Source organism: Alexandromys fortis, unplaced genomic scaffold, assembly GCF_014885135.2.
Source record: "Alexandromys fortis isolate MF-2015 unplaced genomic scaffold, M_Fortis_MF-2015_v1.1 scaffold_109, whole genome shotgun sequence".
In the NCBI taxonomy this organism is placed as follows: Eukaryota; Metazoa; Chordata; class Mammalia; order Rodentia; family Cricetidae; genus Alexandromys; species Alexandromys fortis.
In genome coordinates, this window is record NW_026068005.1 from 346,178 (window position 1) to 371,538 (window position 25,361).

Here is a 25,361-nt window from a genome sequence, read left to right on the forward strand (position 1 = left end):
TGTCATCAGTGTTTTTGATCTTGGCCATTCTTACAGGTATAAAATGGAATCTCAGAGTTGTTTTGATCTGCATTTCTCTGATCACTAAGAATGTTGAACATTTTCTTAAGTGTCTTTCAGTCATTTTAGATGCCTCTGTTGAGAGTTCTCTGTTTAGGTCTGTACTCCATTTTTTTTTATTGGATTATATGTTCTTTTGGCGCCCAATTTCTTGAGTTCTTTGTATATTTTGGAGATTGGACCTCTGTCTGATGTGGGGTTAGTGAAGATCTTTTCCCATTCTGTAGGCTGTCGTTTTGTCTTGTTGACCGTGTCCTTTGCTTTACAGAAGCTTTTCAGTTTCAGGAGGTTCCATTTATTGATTGTTTCTCTCAGTGTCTGTGCTGCTGGGGTTATATTTAGGAAGTGGTTCCTTGTGCCAATGTGTTCAAGTGTACTTGCTACTTTCTCTTCTATAAGTTTCAGTGTGGCTGGCTTTATGTTGAGGTCTTTGATCCATTTGAACTTGAGTTTTGTGCATGGTGATAGATATGGGTCTATTTTCATTCTTCTACATGTTGATATCCAGTTATGCCAGCACTACTTGTTAAATATGCTTTCTTTTTCCCATTTGATTTTTTTTTTTTTTGCTTCTTTATCAAAGATCAGATGTTTGAAGATGTGTGGATTGATATCCGGGTCTTCTATTCGATTCCATTGTGTCTTCCTGTATGTTCTTATGTCAATACCAGGCTGTTTTCAGTACTATAGCTCTGTAGCAGAGTTTGAAGTAAGGGATTGTGATGCCTCCAGAAGTTCTTTTATTGCACAGGATTGTTTTGGCTATCCTGGATTTTTTTTTGCTTTTCCAAATGAAGTTGAGTACTGTTCTTTTGAGGTACTTGAAGAATTTTGCTGGGATTTTGCTGGGCATTGCGTTGAATCTGTAGATTGCTTTTGGTTAAACTTTTGTTTTTTAAGTTTTATGTTTGAAAGACATTTTGAAAGGAATGAAAATGCAAAACATTAATTGGAAGAAAAGATCTACATTCTTTCACGCCTCCATTTTCCCGTGCCGTAGTTGTCTTAAGTTCCCATTTGATCAGTGGTCACCGTTCACATTGTACTGACAGTCAGACACATCCCACTCCAGCTCTAACTCCATTTCGCTGACAGACAGCGTTTTTCTTGCTGTTAATAAACATGTGCTTGTTTTGTTTGCTTATCTGTCTTTGTGCTTAATGTTAAATACAGAATACTTTTTTAAAACAAGAGAAAGAGCTCTCGTTTGTTTGTTCGTTTTAGTTTTTTGAGACAGGGTTTCTCTGTAACAGTCATGCCTATCCTGGAACTAGCTTTGTAGACCAGGCTGGCCTCGAACTCAATGAGATCCACCTGCCTCTACTTCCTGAGTGCTGGGTTTAAAGGCGTGAGCTATCACCGCATGGCGAGAAAGACTCTTTAGGTGATTTTTGTCTGTGTTAAGAAGCTGTAGTTGTCAGTTGTGGGTGATGGTTGTTTGTAGGAAGTTGACATCTAACTTATTAAGACCCTTGAAAGAAAAGAGATTAAAATCAACTATCTCCAAATTGAGTTGCAATCTTAAAAATAAAGTGCCAATCCCTGGCACTCAGCTTCTGGAGATTTTAGTCATCCTTCCCTTCCACACCAGAAGCTCTGTTTTCAGCCACCAAAGTATTTTGGATATTTTTCTATTCCTGGATACAGCAAGAAACCATTAGTTCCTGTTGTTAAAAAAAAATTGGGATGCTCAATATATTCTCCCCATATGTTATTGAGTTCCAGTAGTTAAAGTCTGCTCTAACTCTGAATAATACAGTGTATCCACCATGTAGGTTAAGTGGGCTTATTATGAATTATTACTGTGAGGTAACTAGTTATAGGCCACTTCTGTTTTCTATGACAAAATGTGTTGCTGAGTTCTCGCATACCAGTTTGAAAATTGAATTGAAGTCATAAAGATTATAGATTGGTTATTACAGTGTATGCATTAATGGTGAAGCTTCATTTTATTTTATTTTTTTTTTGAAGCTTCATTTTAAAAACAAAACAAAAAGTGTAACATTGAATTCCTATTTCACCATGCTGAAAGGGCATGATGAAAATGGCATAGTGTCTACTTCTCAAAGAATCTGAAGCCTTTTGGAGAGACCAGTGAAATAAATAGTCACCTACAGAAGGCTTTGCTTCCTGTTTCAAACCCAGATGCGGTGGAACCACCCAGGAGAAGGGTACGGAAAAGATGCCCTGAGGAATGTGTAAGTAGATGTAGCCAGGCAAAAAGAAAAGGTGAGGGGCTGGTGGAGTACAGTTCAGTGGATGAAACAATTTGTGCAAACCCACAGAGATAGCTGAGAACTGGCATAACCAAGCAACCAAAACTAGGTGGGTAAGCTTTCCAGTTCCAACAAGAAAGACCGTTTTCTCCTCTGTCTATAGTATCTTATAATACTTAGTGTGAATGCAACTGATACAAGGAGGATTCCTCAGAATTAGAATCCGCATAATAGCTTCTGAGGAGGCGGCAGATATTCAGGGCTGGAGAAGTGACTCAGAGGTAAAGCAAGCATACTGCTCTTGCCGAGGACCAGACTTGATTTGAAGCACCTGCATCACTTGGATCACAACTACCTTTAATTCCAGCCCCAGAGGATCCAACACCTTCTTGTGGGCATCTGTAGCAGCCTTAATTTTAAAAAATCTTTTTAAAGATCTATTTCTTTTATGTGTGTGGGTGTTTACCCGTATGGACACAGTAGGCATGCAGTGCCTGTGGAGGACAAAACGGGGTCGCCTTACTGGAGTTACAGGTGCTGGGACCTGAACCCGAGTCCTCTGCAAGAACATCAAGTGCTCTTAATCCACTGACTTAATCTCTTCAGCCCTTGAATAAATCTTTTTATAAACAAGATATATGTAGTATATTTGGTTCAGCCAATTATCACTTATTGGGAGCACTATACAATATTGTCTCATTTTTAGAGAAAACTATTTAAAGAGAAATGCCAGTTTTTTTTAATGAAAATTACTAAAACCAAGCCATAATTTGAAACTTCCTGTCACTTTGGGGATAAGTAGCATTCTGCCATGCCTTATTTGCTGAAGGGAAGTTTCTTTAAACGTGTTCCCTTAAGGTACAAAATGTTTTCTATTTAATTGCTTTAGCGGCTTAACATGAGTAGAATCCCACTTAAAAATGCAGTGAGGGATAATAAGGTGATTACAGTTTTCCACTGCCAGGGCCTAGGAGGAGCCAAGGCTGCAGAGGGCCTATTCCTCTGCTTGATCTGTGGTTTGGGAAAATGTCAGGCTAAATCAGGAGCAGACAGCCTGCCTCCTGCTCATTAGTAGGAAGCAGTCAGCAGTAATCAATAAAGTACAAATAAAATACTAATATCTTCTTAGAGGAAACAGACAGTTTCCTATACGGAGTCCCAGATGCCTAAAATCTGAGATCAGGGCTAAGATGCCTCAGTGGTCAAAGTGCTTGCCATGCAGACGTGAAGCCTGGAGTTGGGACCCCCAGGACCCCAGGAAATCTAGCACGTCTGTCATCCCAGCCAGAGGACTGTTAAAACAGAGATCACCGTGACACTTGTTGAGCTAAAGAATACTCTGTAAGATGGACACCTCAGCTGTAAGAGGGAAGGACAAGTGGGAATTTATGTAGGTTGAAGATGAGTGATGTGTGAGTGGATGGGCAGTTGCTTAAAAAGAGACATGATGGCTTGGGGGATTCTTGTAAAACTGATCTAACTGAATTGTTTTTTTTTTTTAAATATTTGTGTATAGGGACGTGTACTCATTTATGAGCCGCAGCATGGGAGTGCATGGTGCACATACACATGCCAGTCCCTGTCTTCTGCCTTGATTGAGACAGGGTCTCTTGTTCACTGGTGCTTATGCCAGGCTGGCTGGCCTGTGAGTTTCCGGGGATTCTGTCTCTATCTCCCTTCTCACTGTCAGAGCTCTGGGATTACAGGTGAATTCTCCTGCATCCAGTTTTACATGGGTCTCACTTTTGCTCACTGAGCCTGCTTCCTTCCCAGTCTCATGACCTGGAGGATTCTTGCCTTTAGGTTGCCAAGAATTTACACAGCCAATAATATAGAATGAGGAGCTAGGTTAGATCACCAACTGACCACCCATCAAGTGTGGAGGATCCTGATAACAGACATAGTGGGAATTTTCTGGGATTGAGTGGCAGATCCGACAAGGGCAGGCATATCTGAGAGCTAGAAGCTGACTAAAATTTGGTCTTGCTGTCACTCTCTTTACCCCTTCCTTTGCTTTTTTTTCTGTTGTTATTATTTGATTTAAGGCTGACAATTTTAAATAACTTTTATCAGGTTGTCAATCAATATAGTGTTTTTTCACTTTTTATTTCACAAAGTATGACATATACCTCTTTACTTTTGAAATATTTGAAAGTTGCTGGGTGGTGGTGGCACACACCTTTAATCTCAGCACTCGGGAGACAGAGACAGGCAGATCTCTTTAAATTTGAGACCAGCCTGGTCTACAGAGCAAGTTCTAGGACAGGTTCCAAAGCTACAGAGAAACCCTGTCTCAAAAATAAAAAAGAAAGAAAAAAAAAAGAAAGAAAGAAAGAAAGAAAGAAAGAAAGAGAAAGAAAAAGAAAGAAAGGGAAAGAAAAAGTTGAGGCCAGAGATATGACTCAGAATAGCTTTCTGCTCTTGCAGAAGTTCAGTTCCCAGCACCTATACCGGGCATCTCATTGTGAGATGTAACTCTCTCTTCTGGCTTCTGCAAGCACGTTGCACACGTGTCATTCAATCACCCACACACACCCACACACAAATAAAGAAAAACATTCCCAAATGGATGTGACAGTACACACTCCACAGTCAGGGGCAAGCATATTCTCATGGGCTTCATGGTCAACATACTCTGTATAGCAAAACTTTATCTCAAACAAACAGTTAAAAATACTGTTTCTTTAAATAAGGTATATAGTATGTGGTCTCCACTAATTACCAAGGCTTTGACCTAACAGACAGGTATTCATTTCAGTAAAATAAAACAGTTGTGAATTCATGCTTTTTCTAAAACTAGCACAAAGCCTGAGCCAGCATCACCAAGGTATTGATCCTTACCAGGGCCGCCACCACACTTACTAACATTGCAAGCAAATGCTTGTTCAGATCATTTAAAACCTGGCAGTGCAATGGCGTTGATAGTTAAAATGAAATATAGTAAAAATGCATGTAGAATACATTCTACAGTGCCAGCCTGGGTCATGGAGAGATGACTCAGTTAAGAGCAAGTACTGCTCTTCCGGAGAACCAGAGTTCAGTTCCCAGCACCAGCTATAAAGGCTCTGACACCTCTGGCTGCTGTGGGTATCCACACCTATATGCGTGCACATAATTAAAAAGAAAATAAATCTTTGCAAAGCAAAGTAAAATGCAACTCCATGCCATCGCTGATTCCAGAACCTGAAAGAATCCTTAGAGTTCACTTACTATGTAGGTATTTTGTATTCCAAATGCATTCGCTCCTAGAAATCAACATCTCAAATGATGTTTCAGTTGCTGTGTCAGTCCTAGCTTATTTTATCTCTTTTAAGACTAATATTTTTCATTTTTTGAGGCAGGGTTTACTAGGTAGGTAGTCCTGACTAGCCTGGAACTCCATGTAAACCTGGCTAACCTCAAATTCACAGAGATCTACCAACCTCTGCCTCCGCCATGCTGTATTTGAGGTCACGTACTCTGTACTCTGTAGAGACTTACATTAGAGGAGAGCCGCTTGTTTGTCCTGGCCGCCCAGAACCAAAATAATCACCCCAAAACTGTATTAATTAAATCGCTACTTGGCCCATTAGCTCTAGCTTCGTATTGGCTAACTCTTACATCTTAATTTAACTCATTTCTATTAATCTGTGTATGGCCACATGGTTGTGGCTTACCAGCTAAAGTTCTGGCATCTGTCTCCAGCAAGTCTACATGGAGTCTCTCTCTGACCCTGCTTCCTTTCTCCCAGCATTCAGTCCATTCCTCCCCGCCTAGCTCTGCTCTGCCCCACCCTGCTTTGCTATAGGCTCAAAGCAGTTCTTTATTCATTAATGGTAATCACAGCATACAGAGGGAAATCCCACATCAGGATTAACTTTGGCAAAGCAGCTCTATGCATATTGAAAGTTTTAAGCGTATGTCTTTATGTGCATGCACACATATACATACAAATAACTTTGATTTACCTGTTGTGCGATTAACTTAAAACTCCATCCAATCATCATTTAAAAATTATTCATCAGTGCTGGAGATAGATGGCTTAGCAGTTAGGAGCACTGGTTCTTCTAGAGATCCCAGGTTCAACTCCCAGCACCCACACGGCAGCTCACAACTGTCTGTAACTCCAGTTACAGGGGATCAGACACCCTCACACAGATAGACTTGCAGGAAAACACCAATGCACATAAAATAAAAATAAATTACTAAAAAATTATTCTTCAAATTGTATGTATGTATATAATATATCTTGATCATATCCACCCCCACTCTTCATTAAAACTCCATAACCTCCCCAAGGACATCTCCCTCCTGACTTTAAATATAACCCACTGAGTCCAGTTAGTGCTGCTCATAGGTGTGGAGCCACACACCACTGCATGGGCAATCTCCTGGTGGCCACAATCTCGAACATGGCTGCCTGCCTCCTAGCCATTAACTCTCAGCAGAGCCTCACCTAGGTGTGGGGTCTCAGGTGTCCCTCCCTCATTCATGCTGGAGCTGTAACTGACTTGGTTATACAGATAGCCACAACTCTTGTGAATTCACGTGTACCAGAGCTATGCCATGTCTGGAACAGAGCACTTTTATAGCATTTCCCCATCCTCAGGCTCTTTTTATTTTTTTCTGCCCTACCTTTTCTGAGCCTCGGGCTGAGGTGGGGATGGGAGGGCTCTACGTGTGTGTGTGTGTGTGTGTGTGTGTGTGTGTGTGTGTGTGTGTGTGTGTGTGTAGATATAGACATAGATCTCACTTGGGAAGAAGGCACGTCAGACCAGGTTACAATTACAATTGTTCCATTTGTAAATCTAGATTTGGATTGTAATGAGTGTCCCCTTGACACATTCCAGCTTGGCATGTACTTACTGAAAAGCTTATCCCAGTAAATATAGCTCTTTAGGCAAACATGCACTTTATTAAAGTGCTTCAGTTGCCATGACAACATATCTAGACTTTATAGCTGCTTGTTTTGAGAGAACTTCTTTTCCATTTTCTGAGGCACTGACATCTAAAGCTTTTACCAACCTCCAGACTCACTATGTGATGAATTCCATTGTTCCGAAAACAGAGGCATGCAAAATACAGCAGAATAAACCTTTTGAGGATTTGTAGTTAATACATATAAATTTTAGGTAGGCATTTTTTAAATTTTTAATTTAAAGATTCCTAAAGCTATGTTAACAATGGAAAATAATCACTTCAAAAAGTAAGTCCCGTAGCTTTATTCCCTGTTAACTGCCACTTCCAGTTCTTGTGAAAGCTGAGTGTTTGTCTTTGTTTTGTGCTAATTCGTTCAGTCTCAGGCTTGCTTCTGTAGCATTGTAGTTTGCATTACAGCTTCCCTTTTAGTTCCAGCCATGTCAATTTACTTGCCAATAGCCTTGATAAAACATCACCTCCTTATGTCTCTGCCCCCTCCCCAGATGCAAACCTGCCTCTTATTCCCATCCTTCCATCCAAGTGGTATAATTTTACTAACTTTTAAAGTTATGCTAATTTTGTCCTGATCAGTATTCACTACATATGTTATTAGACCCATGTTTAAAATATTTTCAGGTGAGCCTTGGGATATACTGTTAGTTTGTTTTATGCCATGTAATATTCTAATATGTTATATAATATTTAAATCAGGGCAGCATGTAGTGCCTTGTCATTTTTTATGGTGAAAACATTTAAAATTCCTTCTCTAGCTCTAGCTTTTTGAAATGTGCACTTCGGTATCCACAGCTGCGTAGTAGCAGCACACCAGAATGTCTTGCTTTGTTCTCATTTATTGAGCTTTCTTTCCTCTGCAACTCATTTTATTTTCTTTCAAGATTGTCACCATCCTTTTTTTCTCCCTTCTCATTTCCCTCCTTGTCCTCCTTTCCCCTCTTCTCTTTTTCTCCTCTCTTCTTTTTCCCCTCCCCTCCTTCTTCCCCCTCCTTCCCCTCTTCTACCTGTTCCCTCCCTTTTCCTCCTTCTCTTCCTCCTCCTCTTCTTCCCTTCCTCTCTCTCTTCCTTCCTTCCTAACGTCTAGATATCAAGCCTAGAAATTTGTAAACACTAGGCAAATTTGTGCTTTATCCTTGAGTTATATGCCCAGTCTTTCAGTATCTATTAATATAATTTTATTTTAATACTCACAATTTTTGTGCACTGTGCCTACTCCCTGATTCACTTGTGTGTATCTATATCACAACATTTGAGACTGGGACATTTATAGACAATGTACGGTTATTTAGCTCACAATTCTGGAGGCTGGACGTGAGTGTAAAAACCTCATAACCTTTTTGCCCCTGCCACTCACCACTGTTGCACTGGGGATTACATGCCCAGTACATCTTTTTTGAGCTCGCCTTCATCCTCAGTACAGGATTCCACTCATTCCTGTCCAGTTTGCTGCCAGGATGGGTGCTGTCTGTACCTGTGGCATGGAATGTGTATGTCCAGGATGAGGCCCAAGCTGTGCACAGCCCCCTACTTCTACATTTCCTTAGCTTGTCCCCGCTCTAGCTCCCCCTCACCCTATCCCTCCTGGGCCTTTTACATGGCTGCAGTAAAAACCAGGTACTCCTGTGTATCCCTTATTGCCAGCCTAGGATCTCCCAGTATGGAGAATAAATTACCAGGCATCGTGTACTTCTTAGCTTCCTAGATTTTGCTCTTGACTTTGTGTTTATGTCCTTTGCTATTCTTAGACTAAGAAGGAGTAGGGTTGAGTGAGTTCAACCTGACATCTTTATCCAAAATTTCTGAGTAACCAAATTTTTGTCATTTGTTTCTTAAAGCATTTATTTTAACTTTATTTATATATGTATATGTGTCTCTGTATGTGTATGTGTGTGTGTGTGTGTGCATGTTTGTGCATGCACCTAGGAGCCTGTGGACAATAAGAAGGCATCATACACCCTGGAGCTACAGGCACTTGTGAACCACATAGTGTACATGCTAGAAAACAGTACTTGGGTCCTCTGTACGAGGAGCAAGCACTCTTAATCACTGAACCATTTTTCCAGCCCCTCTCCTTTTTTATTTATTTGTTTATTTTTAATTCTGGAACTCACTATATAACCCAGGCTAGTCATAAACTTGTAATCTTTCTGGCTCAGCCTCCTAGAATTGTAGGCATATACTACCACAGTCAACCAGTAACAGATAAAAGATAGTATATTCATATTTTAAGTTTAAGTCACCCCTTCCTTATTTATTACTCTTGCTGGATAACTTGGAGAGACTTTACCCAAGAATGCCCATTCAGTGTTAATTTTCATGATTTTTATTGTTTCTACATCAATTCCTCCATTTCATTCTGTTATCTTAGATGTCCCTCTTGTGCTCTTGAGCCTGTCTCTTCAGGTTCTTCCAGAACTTTCTTGTTTTATTATGATTTCTATTACTACGATGAAACACCATGACCAAAAACTTCTTCGGGAGGAAAGGGTTCATTTCACCTTACAGCTTATAAGTCTGGTAAGTAAGGTGTGTATCTAGTCCATGATGCCTCCCCCTGCTGTGGAGCTGCGGGAGATGAGCTGCACCCCACTGCAGGTTGCCTGCCATGATGCTCTGCCTTTCTAGTACTCGAAGCTGACCAGGAACTGAGAGGAAACTTGGCACCAAAATAATTTTTCTATGCTTTAAATGGATTTCTCCGCGGCATTTTGTTACACCAGCACCACCAAACAGTAGTGCACGTACTCGGGTAGCTTTTCCACACGCCCTGCATGTAGGTTCCAGCTTAGTAGGCTGCCTAGGGACACCAGCTGGAAGTCATGGAGATGTTTGTCTAAAGATACTTCCTGGGGTCGGGAGCTTTCTGACTTTTCCTTTATTAAAAGTGACATGGTGCTTTATTAAAAATTTGGATGACGTTACTAAAACCTGACTTTATATTCAGGCAGGTGCAGTGAAGGACTATATTAAGATGCTGCTCCAGAATGAGTCACTTAAATTTCTGGTCTTTGCTCACCATTTAACTATGCTCCAAGCTTGCACAGAAGCAGTCATCGAAAACAAGGTATTGTGATTTTTTTTTATAAAATAATTTTTAGAATGCATATTTTTACCATACTGAAAATACTTTTAGTCCCATGATTTATGTGGATGATGTTTTTATAATATATTGTTTTATCAATAATTGAATATTTTCTTACAAATTTTAGTAATATATTAATACCATGGTATATTGTTTTCTTCTTTATATCAATCTTAAATTTTCCTTTGTCCAGTTTATCTGAGTTGACGAAGCTGTTCTGTCCTGACTCCCTAAGGGAGTCCTTCCCTGTTCCTGGAGATAGCACACAAGAGTGGTATGATTGCAGACACACCTAAATGTCGCTAATGGGAGGGAACACAGTGATGAAAATCACGGTCCCCTAACTTTCAGACCTTTTAAGCTCACAGGCCATATACTCTATGGGAAATTGTCGTTACACATGAGTATGGATCCATTAAAGCACATGGTTCCTGTGAGTGGCCCACTGGGTTAACCAGGCCGTACCCACAAGGTCAGTGATCTTCCCGGAATCCTCTGAGACCCACTTCAGTTTCCAGTGTTCACATTAGAGATGGCGTCTCCCATTGCTCATTTCAAAGCTTTGCCTGCCGTCTGCCCTGTGCGTGCTTGGGGCTTGCACAGGTGTGTGGCGGCAGCTGTAAGAAACATCCTGGCAACTGGTGTGAACCTTGTACACCTGGAGCAGTACGGCCAATATAGCCAGTGTTTTCAAAGACAGAACTAAAGCCATGCTAGTCACTAACGTGTGTTTGTAATATGTTCTGGTGTCTTCCTTCACAGACAGGTTTATGATAGCATAGTGTGATGTCATAATATGAAAGGTTCTATTGATTTTTCACTCTGAGAAAGACTTCATTAACCTTACAAGTAATTTTTAAGTCATTGAAAAGAATAGATTCCTATTACTTTCCCATTCTGAATTTATTTAATCTTAGATTTCCTAGATTCTTACCCAGGCACAGCAGTCCGCTCTTTTGCTCACATCCGTTGTGCTGATGTGCTGGCTTCTCACTCTGCTTTGCAGTTAAAAATGTAGCTGTTCATGGAGCAAGATGGATTTCTCTCCATCTTCCCACACTTTGACCTAGTGTTTTCTTTAGAAAGATGCCGAGAGGATTTTATAATCTGTAAGGGTTACTGAGTGGTTCGTTGGTCAGGTTTTGTATGCTTTGTGAAGAAACAAAGTTACTAATTTAGGGCCAGAGAGAGGACTCAGTGAGTAGTTCGCTTTGTGAGCATGAGGAACTAGGATGTAGTTGCTGTCCTAATCCCAGCACTCCTACTGTTAGATGGGAAACAAGACAGGAGCACCCTGCTAGCCTGCAGTGGAAAAAACAGACTCCCCTCAAACAAGGTGGAAAGCCAGGACCAACCCTTGAGGTTTTCTGACCTCCACCTCCACACTGGGGCAACCACTTATCCACACTCACACATATGTCCAGGTATGTAGGGTTTTGTTTGGTTTGGTTTGGTTTTTAAGACTCATTTAATGATACTTGGACAGTTTGATTTGGGAATTAGGGCTTAACTTTTCTTTTGTTTTGGCTTTTCAAGACAGGGTCTCCCTGTGTAGTCCTGGCTGTCTTAGAACTCACTCTGTAGACCAGGCTGGCCTACTTGAAGATAGAGACCCACTGCCTCTGCCTCTCAAGTGCTGGGAATTAAAGATGTGTGCCACACTGCACTCCAGACTGGCAGCTTAGCTTATTTTTGTGAGGCTGGATTTGTTCTTTTTAGCTATTTCTAACACACAGCTCTTTTCACAGCATAAACTGTTCTTGAAGACAAGTCTGTTCAATTTAACACTTAATGAGTCTCCGTTTTTTAAAGGTGTGTGTGGGTGTCATAATTCCTCATGTCAATGGTTACAATCATCTCACATAGTTCTCTCCAGTTTAATAATGTGGAGAAAGAGGTCATGAATGGTAGATTTAGAGTGTTACTTTCCCAGGTAATGTTTGGTTGTGTTTCAGAAACACTTATACCAGTCTCCGTACTTCCCTAATACCTGAATAAAACCATCTTTCCTCTCACATCTACTTTTCATTTTATTCTGAAGTAACTTATCCTGTGACCCTAAAGTCACTCTTACCTACTGCCTAAAGGTTGCCTATGAACTTTGATAGAATTTTACTGAAGGAACATTTGCTTTATTAAAAAATATTTATAGAGCTTCTGTTGCATGAAAGCAATTGCCCTTGGCATTGATGGCTTAGTTACTTTTCTATTGCTGTATAAAGACACCATGACCAAGGCAATTTATAGAAAAAGAGTTATTGAGCTTATAGTTTCAGGGGTCGAGTCCATGACCTTTATATCAAAGAGCATGGTGGCAGGCAGGCACGGTGCTGGAGCAGTAGCTGAGAGCCTACATGTTGAGACAACCACAGGGCAGAGAGAAAGCTAACTTGGAAATGGTGTGGGCTTGTGAAACCTCCACACCACCCCCCATAGAAGGAGCTGTGGGCAGGCCTGCTTTTTATCCCACCCGGCTCCCGCATAGCTAGCTTAGCCCTGGAAATAACATGGAAACTGTATTCTTTTAAACACTGCCTGGCCCATTATATCTAGCCTCTTCTTGGCTAACTCTCACATCTTGACTACCCATTTTTAATAATCTGTGTAGCACCACGAAGTGGTGTCTTATGGTGAAAGATTCTAGTGTACGTCCATCTTGGGCTGGAGCTTCATGGCATCTGCCTTGGAGAGGAGCGGCATGGCGTCTGAGCTCACTTCCCTTCTTCCCAGCATTCTGTTCTGTCTACTCCACCCACCTAAGGGCTGGCCTATCAAATGGGCCAAGGCAGTTTCTTTATTAACCAATGAAATCAACAGATTGACATATGACCTTCCCACATCACCCTCCCCACAGTGACACACCTGCTCCAACATGGCCACGCCTCCCAGTGCTTCCCAAACAGTCTCACCAGATATTCACATGAATCTCTAGGAACCATTCTCTTTCAAACCACCACAGTGGAATTAAGATGCGTTAAATATAGCTGGGCCATGGTGGCACACTGCTTTAATCCCAGCATTCAGGAGGCAGAGGCAGGAAGATTTCTGTGGAGTTCGAGGCCAGCCTGGTCTACAGAGCTAGTTCCAGGACAGGCACCAAAGCTATGCAGACCTGGTCTCAAAAAAAAAGTGCATTAAATGCATTAAATAGAAAGCCTGTCTTCAAGTAGGCTAAAAAGTCAGAAATAGGGGTAGGCAAGATGGTTCAGCTTGTTGTCAAACGTATTTGTCACCAACCTGATAACCTGAATTCAGTCACTGAAACCCACATGGTAGAAGGAGAGATGCAGCTCCTGTGAGTTGTCCTCTGACCTCCATATATGTACGTGTGCATGCCCAAACACAGACACACACAATAATATGTATAATAAAGTTTTTAAGTAAGAAGTTGCTATATTCTGTTAATTCTTACTGTGTGACATTTGCTGATGTGCCGTTTTAACCAGTTTGTATCTTTATATGACTACTAAAATAAGCCATGAAATATATAGAATAAGAAGGCTGCCTAGGGCTTGTCTAATTTTGCCATTTCCCTTATTCTAGGCTCGTTACATCAGGATAGATGGAAGTGTTCCATCTTCAGAAAGGATTCACCTGGTTAATCAGTTTCAGAAGGACCCCGATACTCGTGTGGCTATTCTGAGCATTCAGGCTGCTGGCCAGGTAAGAGACTCAGGTCTAAGACTGATAAGAAAGTGTCATGAAAATAACAAAAAGTCCATTAACGCTAATTTTGGTTTATAAAATTGTATTTTATATATGGATGCTTGCTCTAATAAGTTCTACTTCAGAGTGCTAGAAAACATAATAGAGGCCAGCCTCTTATTTTTATTCTATGAAAACTTCACTTATGTATTGTAGTCATGTCTGCCCCTTATCCCCTTCCCTTAGCTCCTCTCACCCTCATCTGATGCATCTCCCTCCCAGCTTCATTCCTTTTCTCTAAGTACCCCACTGAGTGTCCAGTCAGTGCTGCTCTTGTGCACATGCGTGCAGAGTCAGCCACTGGGCGTGGGCCTCCTACCGTTGACTACCCGAACCACAAAGAACAGTAACTCGGGTTGTCCTCTGGCCTCAGTGTATGCACGCACACAATTAATTAGTGTAATTTTATCATTCAGATTATTTTGCCTTGCACAGTAATAGTCCCCCAAAGTCCTTAGGGCCACATCCCTTCTAGCAGTTTGTTTTTCTTTTTTTGTTTGTTTTTTGAAGAGAGGTTTCACTTTATTATCCCTTGCTGACCTGGAACTCACTCTGTAGACCAGGCTGGCCTTGGGCTCACAGAGATCTACCTGCCTTTGCCTCTCAGAGTGCTAGGATTAAAAGCATACACCACCACATCTGGCTTCTTCCAAAATTTTCCTTTCTACTCCAAGCAATGATCTCTTCTTTTTTCCCTTTAAGACAGGGTTTCTCTGTGTAATAGCCCTGGCTGTCCTGAAACTCACTTTTTAGATAAGGCTGGCCTCTTACTCACAGAAATCCCTCTGTCTCTGCCTCCCCAGGGCTGGAATTAAAAACGTGCACCATCATGCCCAGCCCCCAAACAAGGACCTCTTATTCAAATCTGTAGTCCAATTGGCTTCCTGGGAAGGAAGGCACGTTGCTTCTCAGTAAACAGCAGTTAGTTCATGGCCCCAGCTACTACAAGGGCATCTGGAAGAAGCAGTCTTTAGTCTTTGTCTTAGTTACTTTTCTATTGCTGTGACAAAATACTATTGCCAAGGCAATTTATTAAAAAAAAAAAAAAGAAAGAAAGAAAGAAAGAAAGAAAGAAAGAAAGAAAGAGAAAAAGAAAGGCTTTAATTTGGAGCTTATGCTTCCAGAGGGTTATATTCCATGATCGTCATGGCAGGCAGGCACGGTGCTGGCGCGGTATCTGAGAGCTTACATCCTGATCCACAGGCACAAGGCAGAGATTAAACTGGGAATGGCATGGCCTTTTGAAACCTCAAAGCCTGACACACCTCCTCCAACAAGGCCATACCTCCTAACCTTTCCAAACCGTTTCCACCAGAGCCGATAGGGGTCATACCTATTCAGACCTTCACAGTCCAGGTTGCCCACTGAGAGTCAGGTGTCGTGTTAAAAAGATCTGAGGAAAGTAAGTATTACATAAAAGAGTGGCAGTTATAGCCTCACTGTGTAAGAGAGGATCGTTTGGATTTATACTGTTTTTATGTTTTGATGTGAATGTCTAAACCAGATCATTGCATTTAGCATGGGGGAGGCTAACTGAGCATCTGAACATACGGCCATGGCATACACCTGTTATATGTTAAAGAGCAGTTTTACCCAGCTAGTCGAGGTCTATAAAATTCTGTGTGTAGAAAAACTGTTTAGGACCCAGGAGGAGGATTAAGCTTCTTAAAATCTGACATATTTATCGGTTAGAACATTCTAGCCCTACAGAATATCACCAAGAACCTAAAGTTAGAAATGGGCGACATGATTAGTAAGGTGAAACCAGACGGGAAAGGCTATTACGAGCTTAAAATATGATTAAAAATAAATGACATTTTGAAATTAAGAATGTACAGGGCACTCGTATTTTCTTCAGGGTAGTGCCCCTGAAGCACTTACATAAGTCAGCACTTGTATACTTGAAGACTGATATGCTCGTAAGAACAAAAGGAAGAAGCTGATATCTCATACTGTAGACTGACTACTTCTTAGAATGATAGTGATCTTACAAGCATGGTCATGTGTGAGTCTCAGGGGTCTGGAATTGTAGCTCCAGAATCATTTACCTTGTTTGTTTGATGGTTTGGTTTTTTTTTCTTTGTTTCTCTATTTTGGGGTTTTTGAGACAGGGTTTCTCTATGTTTCGTTCTCTGTCCAGAAACTCACTAGGTAGAGCAGGCTGCCTCTGCCTCCTGAGAGCTAGGATTAAAGCGCACGCCACCATGCTGGGCTTTTGCATCTGGTGTTTTTGAGACATGGTCTTGAGGGTGGGGCTCCCCAATTGGTCTAGGCTGACTGGCAGTGAGTCCCAGGACTCTATCCATCTCAATCTCCCGAGTGCTAGAATTACAAGTGCACACCTCCACACTCAGCTTTTTATGTGAGTTCTGAGAAAAGAGCTCAGGTCCTCACATCTGCAAGGCAAGTTCTTTCCTGACTGAGTTGTCTCCTCAGGCCTACTTAATGAGTAATCAATAAGTAGGGCAACAAAGTATGATTTTGTTATAACAAAAATATTTTAACTTAAAGAAAAAAATAACAGTTTAATAGTCTCAAAAAAAAAAAAAAAGTCCGTCACAGAAACTCTAGTCCTCGTGAACAACATGAATTAAACCGTATTTCTAAAGCAAGGTAGACTTTTTGTCGTCTGCTCACACCTTAGGCTGTATAGATGCTTCAGAGTTCACTCAGCCGCAGCTGTAGGAGCTGTGCATCCTGACACATTTTCAGGATTGGATGTAAAGTAAGACTTAAATGTTTTTCCGCCACAGCATGTCACATTCATGTAAACGGCAGTTGTACCGTGAATACAGCAGCTGCACGACACGCTGAGACTAGTGACAATAAACTTGAGGGTCTTAGAGTTGTCGCATGGGAGATTTCACAGGAGGAAATTGCATGGCTAGAGACATGTTCCCCTCACTTTCCAGCACAGTGGATTGAATTAAATGAAGAGCATGCCAGTGCTTGATGCCTAGTTGCCATGGATACCATGCGCTACAAATCATATTCTCTTTTATAATGTATTTTGTTAGATTTTCCAGCAGTAAAGTGAATCGGACTCTTCCAAGGGATAAAGTTGGTTTTGTTTGTATGTTCAGTGCCCATAACCTGCCTATTGAAATGTCTTTAAATATGTTTCTTGTAGCTCACTTGAGTGTTTCGCAATAAGAAGGCTTCATCTGCCGTTCATGAATTAGATCTTCTTAATTTGTCTTACCTCGCATGACTCACTTGTGTTAAGTTTCTTAGTGTTCTAGTTTCATCTCTGTTGCTGTGATAAAAACACTTTGGCCAGAAGCAATTTAGGGGAAGAAAGGCTTTACTTCAGCTTACAGGTTATAGTCCGTCATTCAGAAAGGTCAAGCAGCACTTGAAGGAGGAACACTGCTGCCTCGCTCACTCGTGCTCAGCTGGCTTTCTTACAAAGCCAGGGACTGCCTGCCCAGGGGACGGTGCCACCACAGCAAGCTGAGCCCTCTTATGGCTGGTAACAGTCAAGATGATCCCACAGGTCAGACTGACCTGAGCAGTCACTCAATTGTCTTCTCCTTTCTCAGATGACTACATGCTGTCAAGTTGACTACAACTCTTGTTTCCTCTCCTTTTAATGTGCTCAGGAAGGCTTTATGTTACATGTGAGTTTCGTGCTCTGTGGATATATCTCATGCTCAGCTTATTTGTGCCTCAGTTCCTTTGCTTTGTTTTGCTCAGGGTCTAACATTTACTGCTGCAAGTCACGTTGTCTTTGCTGAGTTGTACTGGGACCCTGGACATATCAAACAAGCTGAAGACCGCGCTCACCGAATTGGACAGTGCAGTTCTGTGAACGTTCACTATCTTATTGCAAACGGTACTCTGGACAGCCTAATGTGGGCGCTGCTGAATCGAAAGGTAGTGCTTGAGTTCTAATGGTCTGTGTACCACATGGGTTAGGAGGCTGGGCTTTAATGTGTCCGGGCAAAGGCTACATATGTATGCCAGAATAACAATAGTAGAGACTAAGATCCTAAAGGACTTGGTTGGTCCTTCATTACTCGAAGTGCCATACCAAGGCATCACTTTCCAAGCTTGGCTATTTTTTTTTTGTAGTATCAAACAAATTTAATTTTTTTAGTGTTTACATTTTTTATTGATTTTTATTGAGCTCTACATTTTCCTCTACTTGCCTCCATGCCTCTCCCCTCCCCCTTCAACCCTCTCCCAATGGTCCCAATTTACTCAGGAGATCTTGTCTTTTTCTACTTCCCTTGGCTAATTTTTTCCAAGCCCCTCCCTTTTTATTTTATTTTTTTAAAGAAGCTTTTTTTTTCTTTTTTCTCTTTCTTTTTTTGTTTTTTTGAGACAAGGTTTCTCAGTGTATTCTTAGTCCTGGCTGTCCTGGAATTCGCTCTGTAGACCAGGCTATCCTCAAACTCAGAGATCCACTTACCTCTTGAGTGCTGGGATTAAAGGCGTGCAACTACCACCATCCAGCTAAGATTTATTTTTAGCTCTGTGTATGTATGTATGTATGTATGTGTGTATGTATGCATGTATGTATGTATTCATGCATGCATGTCCATGTTGGGGTGTGTACACATGCGTGCAGGTGTCAGTGGAGGCCAGACAAAAGCATCAATTCCCCTGGAGCTGGAGTTACAAAGGCTGTGGGCTCAAGGAGCCAACTGTGGGTGCTCTGCCAGAGCTTTTAACTTCTGAGCCCTCCCTCTCGCTCCTATGGGAGCCCTTTGTCTACTGTTTTCTCTTCCTCCTGATTTTCTCATGTGCTAAAGTTGACTCAGGGCCTCGACTGTGCCTCACACATGCTTCAAGTGTTTTCACGGCTGCTCCTGCTGCTGTAGAAGCGAGACGGGGATCCCCAACTTGCCTTGGTAGTCTTTCTTCCCTTGTTTGGTTTTCCAGCCAAGCAGTGCTGTGCTGCAGGTCTGTGCAGGTGAAGAAGGCTGACAGGCTAGCCTCGCTCTGTCCCATTGCCTGTGAGTGCTTCCTTCCCAGCTGACACTGTCTGCTTCTTACTCTTATTAAGCTGTCTGATTAAATTTGCATTCTTGCCCATGCCAGCTGTTATTTTTCATGGCCTCTTGGACATACCTCAATGTTCTTTGCAAAACATTTTTTCTCATTTACACAGTCTTGATGGGCCAAGAATTTCCCAAAATTGAAACTGTTACCTTTTTGCTTAACAATTCTGTCTGTATTTATCTCTTCTTCTGTTTACCCCACGTAGTCAGGAGCCATGCTGTTCCCTTAGCACGTCCTCGGAAGTCTCAGAGAGATGTAGTTTTATTGCTTGCAAGTTCTTCCAGAAATAACTAGAACATTGTCCCCGCAGTTACGTTCTTGGCTTTTGAATAAAGTGACCTTTCCTCCAGTTTCCAATAGCATGTTTCTCATTTTCATCTGAAACCTTATCAGAACGGCCTTTGCAATCTGTATTCCATCAACATTCTGTTCGTGATTATGTGGGTGTTCTTTAGGAAGAGATGCTTGCGCTGTTGCTCTCCTTGTTGGCTGGAAATACCTTTAAATTTCCATTTGTGGAATTTCCCAGCATGTGTACTTAAACTCCCAGCCTCTACTCATTACCTACATTGTAAACACTCACACACCTCCAGGCAGCAACCACACTTTTGCAGCACCAACTTCTGTATAAGTAATTTGAGCTACTACAACAAACTACCATAGAAATAAACAGAAATTGGGCTGGAGAGATGGCTCAGTGGTTAAGAGCATTGCCTGCTCTTCCAAAGGTCCTGAGTTCAATTCCCAGCAACCACATGGTGGCTCACAACCATCTGTAATGAGGTCTGGTGCCCTCTTCTGGCCTGCAGACATACACACAGACAGAATATTGTATATATAATAAATAAATAAATATTTAAAAAAACAAAACAAAAAAAAAAAAGAAATAAACAGAAATGTAATCTATTGCTAGTCCCATGGAAGTGGACCCCACATTCATGACTAATTACTTCCCCAAGACCCCGTGTCCTCACATCAGCAAATGGAGAGTAAGGGTTTCACTATAACAAGACAAGGTTGGGGCACAAACGAACATTCTTCTTCTTACTTCTTCTTTTTATTTTTTATTTTTGAGACAGACTTTCTCTGTAGTTTTTGGTGCCTGTCCTGGAACTAGCTCTTGTAGACCAGGCTGGCTTAGAACTCACGGAGATCCACCTGCCTCTGCCTCCCTAGTGCTGGGATTAAAGGCATGCGCCACCACCACCCGGCCAAACGAGTTCTGAGTATTAAGTATAAATATATGTATAATGACCAGTTGTATTTTGGGAAAATCTTCAAGTATATAAACATTAAAATAAAATTTTCATGAAGTAAATATTGTACCATGTTTTTGTTAAATCTCCCCAAACAGTTGCTAATTAAATTATAACTTTGAATAATCGTATTACTAAAGTCACGATTTCTTAAATGTTAAGTCATAAAGGGGTACCTTTGTGACTTCAGAGCAGAGTTGGGGCACTAATCAGAGTTAGCTGTGGGGTGACTGTGGTACGATCTTGTCTTCATGTGTCTGCTCACAGGCTCAGGTCACTGGGAGCACACTGAATGGCAGGAAGGAGAAACTCCAGGCTACAGAAGAAGACAAGGAAAAGTGGGGTTTTCTGCAGTTTGCTGAAGCATGGACCCCAAGAGACAGTTGTGAAGAGCTCAGCAAGGATGCTGTGTTCACTCATGTAAGAGAATTTTTTTCTGCTTTCTTTTTATGTGTGCTTTATCTGTAAGTGCGTGCGTGCGTGTGTGTGTGCACGGGCTTTCACAGCAAGTACTTTGCTTGCTGAGTCATCTCTCCTGCCCCTTTTCTCTACTGGAAAATGGAAAATGTACTTTATCGGGGCTGGAGAGATGGCTCAGAGGTTAAGAGCACTGCCTGCTCTTCCAAAGGTCCTGAGTTCAATTCCCAGCAACCACATGGTGGCTCACAACCATCTGTAATGAGGTCTGGTGCCCTCTTCTGGCCTGCAGACATACACACAAACAGAATATTGTATACATAATAAATAAATAAATAAATAAATAAATAAATAAATAAATAAAAATGTACTTTATCATTGTAAACAGAAATTCGTAATTAATTATGCTCTATATGAGAGGCTGTTTTGCCTAAAGCTAGAAAACGTCAAGAACCAAAAATTAACTTTGCTACTGGACTTTGCTGTTTTCCAACAGTTTCAAAACTTAATGCTCAGTTCTCTCAGAAAAACAACCTGAGTAGAATCTAACCTTCAGAAGATAATACTGGAGAAAATATTTTTATGACCTTGAAGGATAATGGTTTGCCTCAAAATACACAAGTAATAAAAAAAAAGTATTGAGATGCTGACTGTAGAAAAATTAAAAAAAAATCTTTTTGTTTTGTTTTGAGACAGGGTTTCCTCTGTGCAGTGTTGGCTGGCCTAGAACTTGTTCTGTAGACCAAGCTGGCTTCGAACTCAGAGAGATCTTCCTGCTTCTGCCTCTTGAGTGCTATGATTAAATAGACTTTACTTTGAATTTTATTTGGCCCAGACTTGAAGCTGGCCTTTTCTTTAAGGAGCTTTCTACTTCCTTTTACTATAAGATACTATTTGAAAATCAGGATTTTTTTTGTTTTTTTGAGACAGGGTTTCTCTGTGGTTTTGGAGCCTGTCCTGGAACTAGCTCTTGTAGACCAGGCTGGTCTCGAACTCACAGAGATCTGCCTGCCTCTGCCTCCCGAGTGCTGGGATTAAAGGCATGCACCACCACCGCCCGGCAATCAGGATTTTTTTTACTCCTTTGGGATATCATTGTTTCAGGGCTTTTTTTTTTTCTATGTGAAAAACTGCATGAAAACATGTATTTACATGGAAAGCTAAATATGTACTGTGTGTGTGCCAGCCAAAGAACAAGTTGCGGGCAGCCGCATTCTGTCCCCCGTTGTGGGTCGCAGGGATCACACTTGGATTCTAGAGTAAGCCACGGATACTTTTACCCTCTGAGCCATCATGCCAGCCACATTTTATTTACATATTTATTTTATTTTTTGCTTTTGTTTTAAACCAGAGTAGAGTTGGTTTCTTTTGTTCTTTTATCTTTGTTCTGGCAGAGAGAAACTGAGTGTACCTAGGAGTGGGTCACTGTTGAATTTTTTTAGCTATGTGGGACTGATGTTTTTAGAGAATCTAGAGGGATGGAGAAAGCAGTGATTTCTTTTTCAAGGTACTTTAAATACATTTTTTTTTCACTTAGCTTATTAAATCCTTACTCTGTCACCCTCCTCCTTTAAAGACAGACTCTTTGTGGAGTTTGCGTGAAGGGTCTTCCGTTGCTGTTCCAGTCATCCATTCGGTGTCTTTGTGGAGGTCAAGCCTGATGCCCCAGACAGCATTTGTAAAGCAGGTTTACTAATTTTGTTAGAAATGGGGCCGAGTGACAGGAGGCAGGATGGCTCCTTGCAGAGGCCTTTGATCAGAGTCTATTAACCGTGACATCGGCACTCCCTCACGTTGGCGGCCTGCTCCCTGCTGGATCAGCACCAGCTTTGAAGTGCTTTATTGTTTTTATGAGTTTGTCTGCATTTCCTTTTCCACTCTTCAGCTCTAGTAACTGACTTTTACCCTGTCATCAAGGTCAGGGGATTTATCTCAAAGAACCCTGCGTTTACCTTGAGGCCAAAGAGAGCTGATAGAGGTCCCCAACCTTTCAGGGAAAACACGCATCAACCATCTTATGCATTTCGCAACTCTCATTCCTAGGACTTCTCACCAAAGGCAATATTCTTCTTTTGTTTTTATTGAACAATGATTGAACAGAGGATAGGGACACAGCAACTGCTAACCGTGTAACTAAAGAGGGGAATTTCTTCTCTGTCTCCCAAGAAGCAGCTTTGCCTCAAAAGGAGCTAAGAGAGGCTTTATTGAGATAAATGTGAGTGCCCATGGCCTGGCAGCGTGCATTTGGGCTGCTCCAAATAGCAAGGGCCCGTGTGGAAATGGTTCCAGGAAGTTTTTCTGGTTACAGGATGGAAACAAGTCATAAGTCAAGGCATTCTGACACCCTAGTAGAACAGGAGGCAGGCAGCTTCCAGCAGAGTGGGGCAAGCTCTGCTGTCATTTTCAGATGCTGTCTGCTGACAGGCGCTTTGGGGCTGGCGGAAGCTTGGGAGTGTATTTGTATGTCCCAGAAAGCCTCACAGAAAAAGGCCAGGGAGCCAGGCGTGGTGTTATATGCCTATAATCCTAGAGCTCAGGCATGGTACTATATGCCTATAATCCTAGAACTCAGGCGTGGTGGTATATGCCTATAATCCTAGAGCTCAGGTGTGGTGGTATATGCCTCTAGTCCTAGAACTCAGGCATGGTGGTATATGCCTATAGTCCTAGAGCTCAGGACACAGAAGCAAAAAGGTTGCTGCAAGTTCAAGGTCTGCCTCGTCTACATAGCAAGCTCCAGGCTGTGCAGTGTTCAACAGAAGGAGGGGGATGGGGTACTGAAGATTGCACAAGAAGGTTTTGGCTCCACTTTTGCGGCTTTTATCCTCCCATAGTCCTGGAAGAGCTGTCAGCCCATCAGCCTGTAGGCGCTTCATCACAGGTGTGACTTTTCTCTGGGAACTTGGATTCTCATTGGTGATGAGATGTCTGTCGGATCAGATCCTATCTCCTATTCAGAAATGCCAACTTTTAAGTTCCTTATTTATCAATCAAAAAGAGAATCACTTGCTGGGATTAAAAGACAACTAGTCATGAAGAATTGGATATTGTCCATGACCCTACTACAGTGACTTTTCTAAGTGCAAGCATGCCATACGCTATCCAATAATATAGCTTTACTAGCTAATAAAAATAGTTTGCCTTTCTGTGTTACTGCCTCTCTAAGAAAAATGGAAATAATAAAGTCATTCATTTTAAAGTAAATCACAGAGCTGGAGAGATGGCATGTTGGTTAAGAACACTAGCTGCTCTTGCAGAGGACCCAAGTTTGATTCCCTGTACCCAGTACACAGGAGCTCACAACTGTCTGCAACTCCACTTCTAAGTGGTGCCCTCTTCTGGCCTCTGTGGGCTCCAGGCATGTATGTGGTGCATAGACATTCATACAGGCAAAACACTCATACACATAATATTAAAACTAATAAATCTTTAAAAAAAAAAATAAGTATCCATGGGGCTGTTGAGATTGCTCAGTGGTTAAGAGCACTAGCTGTTCTTCGGGAGGTCCTGAGTTCAATTCCCAGTACCTTCATGGTGGCTCACAACCATCTATAATAGGACCTAATGCCCTCTTCTGGCATACAGGTATACAGGCAGAGCACTCATACATAAAATATAAATAAATTAAATTAAAAAATATAAGTATCCTGGCAGCATGATATGCTAAACATTAAGCTGTTAAGTTGGATGTTGGAATTTGAAGATCCCGGCCTGTCATAGTGAGACCAACAAACTTATTTCTTTAGCCTCTAAGTGACAGGGAGTTACATTATTGATAAGTGTAAAATTTTTAGAAAACATGATTGTTTGGGAAATATTAGTGCCTTGTCCTCAGACGCTTTGATCTCTGGATCCAAGTACTCCAGGAAGGTCAGTGTCACCACTGTAGAGGCGGGAAGGTCGGTGTCACCACTGTAGAGGCGGTGGCACCTGGGAGAAGGCAGCCAGTAAATAAGGTGGGCTAAAATCTAATGCAGTGGCCAGCTTTATCCAGAACCTCAGACAGTATGAACTCTGAGGGTTGAGAAAGTCCCCCGAGTATCGTTCTCACGAGTTCAAGCTGTGTACAATCACAAGGACAAGCTGCTCGTGGCAAAACCATGTTTTTTCCACAGAGGCAAATAAAGGATAGTTTAAACATTCAACTGAATAACAGCAGAAGCAATAATGAGTAATCTGAAGTAAACTCACTCCTATCTGATACCTCTGGGAGAAGCAAAAAACACATTCCAAGAACAATCCCAGGTTTTGAAGAAACTGAGATCTCAAGACTCATTTTCCCTGAGTGTTCTCACAAGCACCCAGAATTCTCCACACATGACGCCATCCATTTTCCAACAGTCACCAACACTAAAAGTGGATGCTGAATAAAAACTCAGTTCATAATAAAGGACAATATAGAAATCATTAGAGAAAGGGATGTTGTAGTTCTCACCTACAGTCTTAGCCCTCAAGAGGTAGGTGCAGGAGGGCCAGGGATTCAAGGTCTCTTTCTGCTCTATAGCAAGCTCAAGGCCAGCCTGAACTACAGAAGAGTGTCTCAAAAAAAATTTACTAGAAGCATTTTAAAAAACAAAACAAGAGCAAACAAACAAAACCCCGGCATCTTATGTATCGCAGGCTGCTCAGTCTCATCGTGTAGCCAAGGATGCCCTTGAACTTCTGATCTTCCTGACTTCACAGGTCGGTGCACCATACCTGGCT

General features: G+C 41.6%; 1 protein-coding gene across 4 annotated transcripts in view; it reads left to right on the forward strand.

The window, feature by feature from the left end:
• Positions 1–25,361, forward strand: part of Zranb3 (zinc finger RANBP2-type containing 3) — a 157,546-nt gene that overhangs the window by 109,195 nt on the left and 22,990 nt on the right. For all 4 annotated transcript variants that reach the window (XM_050161484.1, XM_050161485.1, XM_050161486.1 and 1 more), the window contains 4 exons: positions 10,135–10,254; positions 13,816–13,935; positions 17,674–17,853; positions 20,508–20,660. In XM_050161484.1, the coding sequence (XP_050017441.1) occupies positions 10,135–10,254; positions 13,816–13,935; positions 17,674–17,853; positions 20,508–20,660 (573 nt within the window). The remainder of the gene's footprint in view (positions 1–10,134; positions 10,255–13,815; positions 13,936–17,673; positions 17,854–20,507; positions 20,661–25,361) is intronic.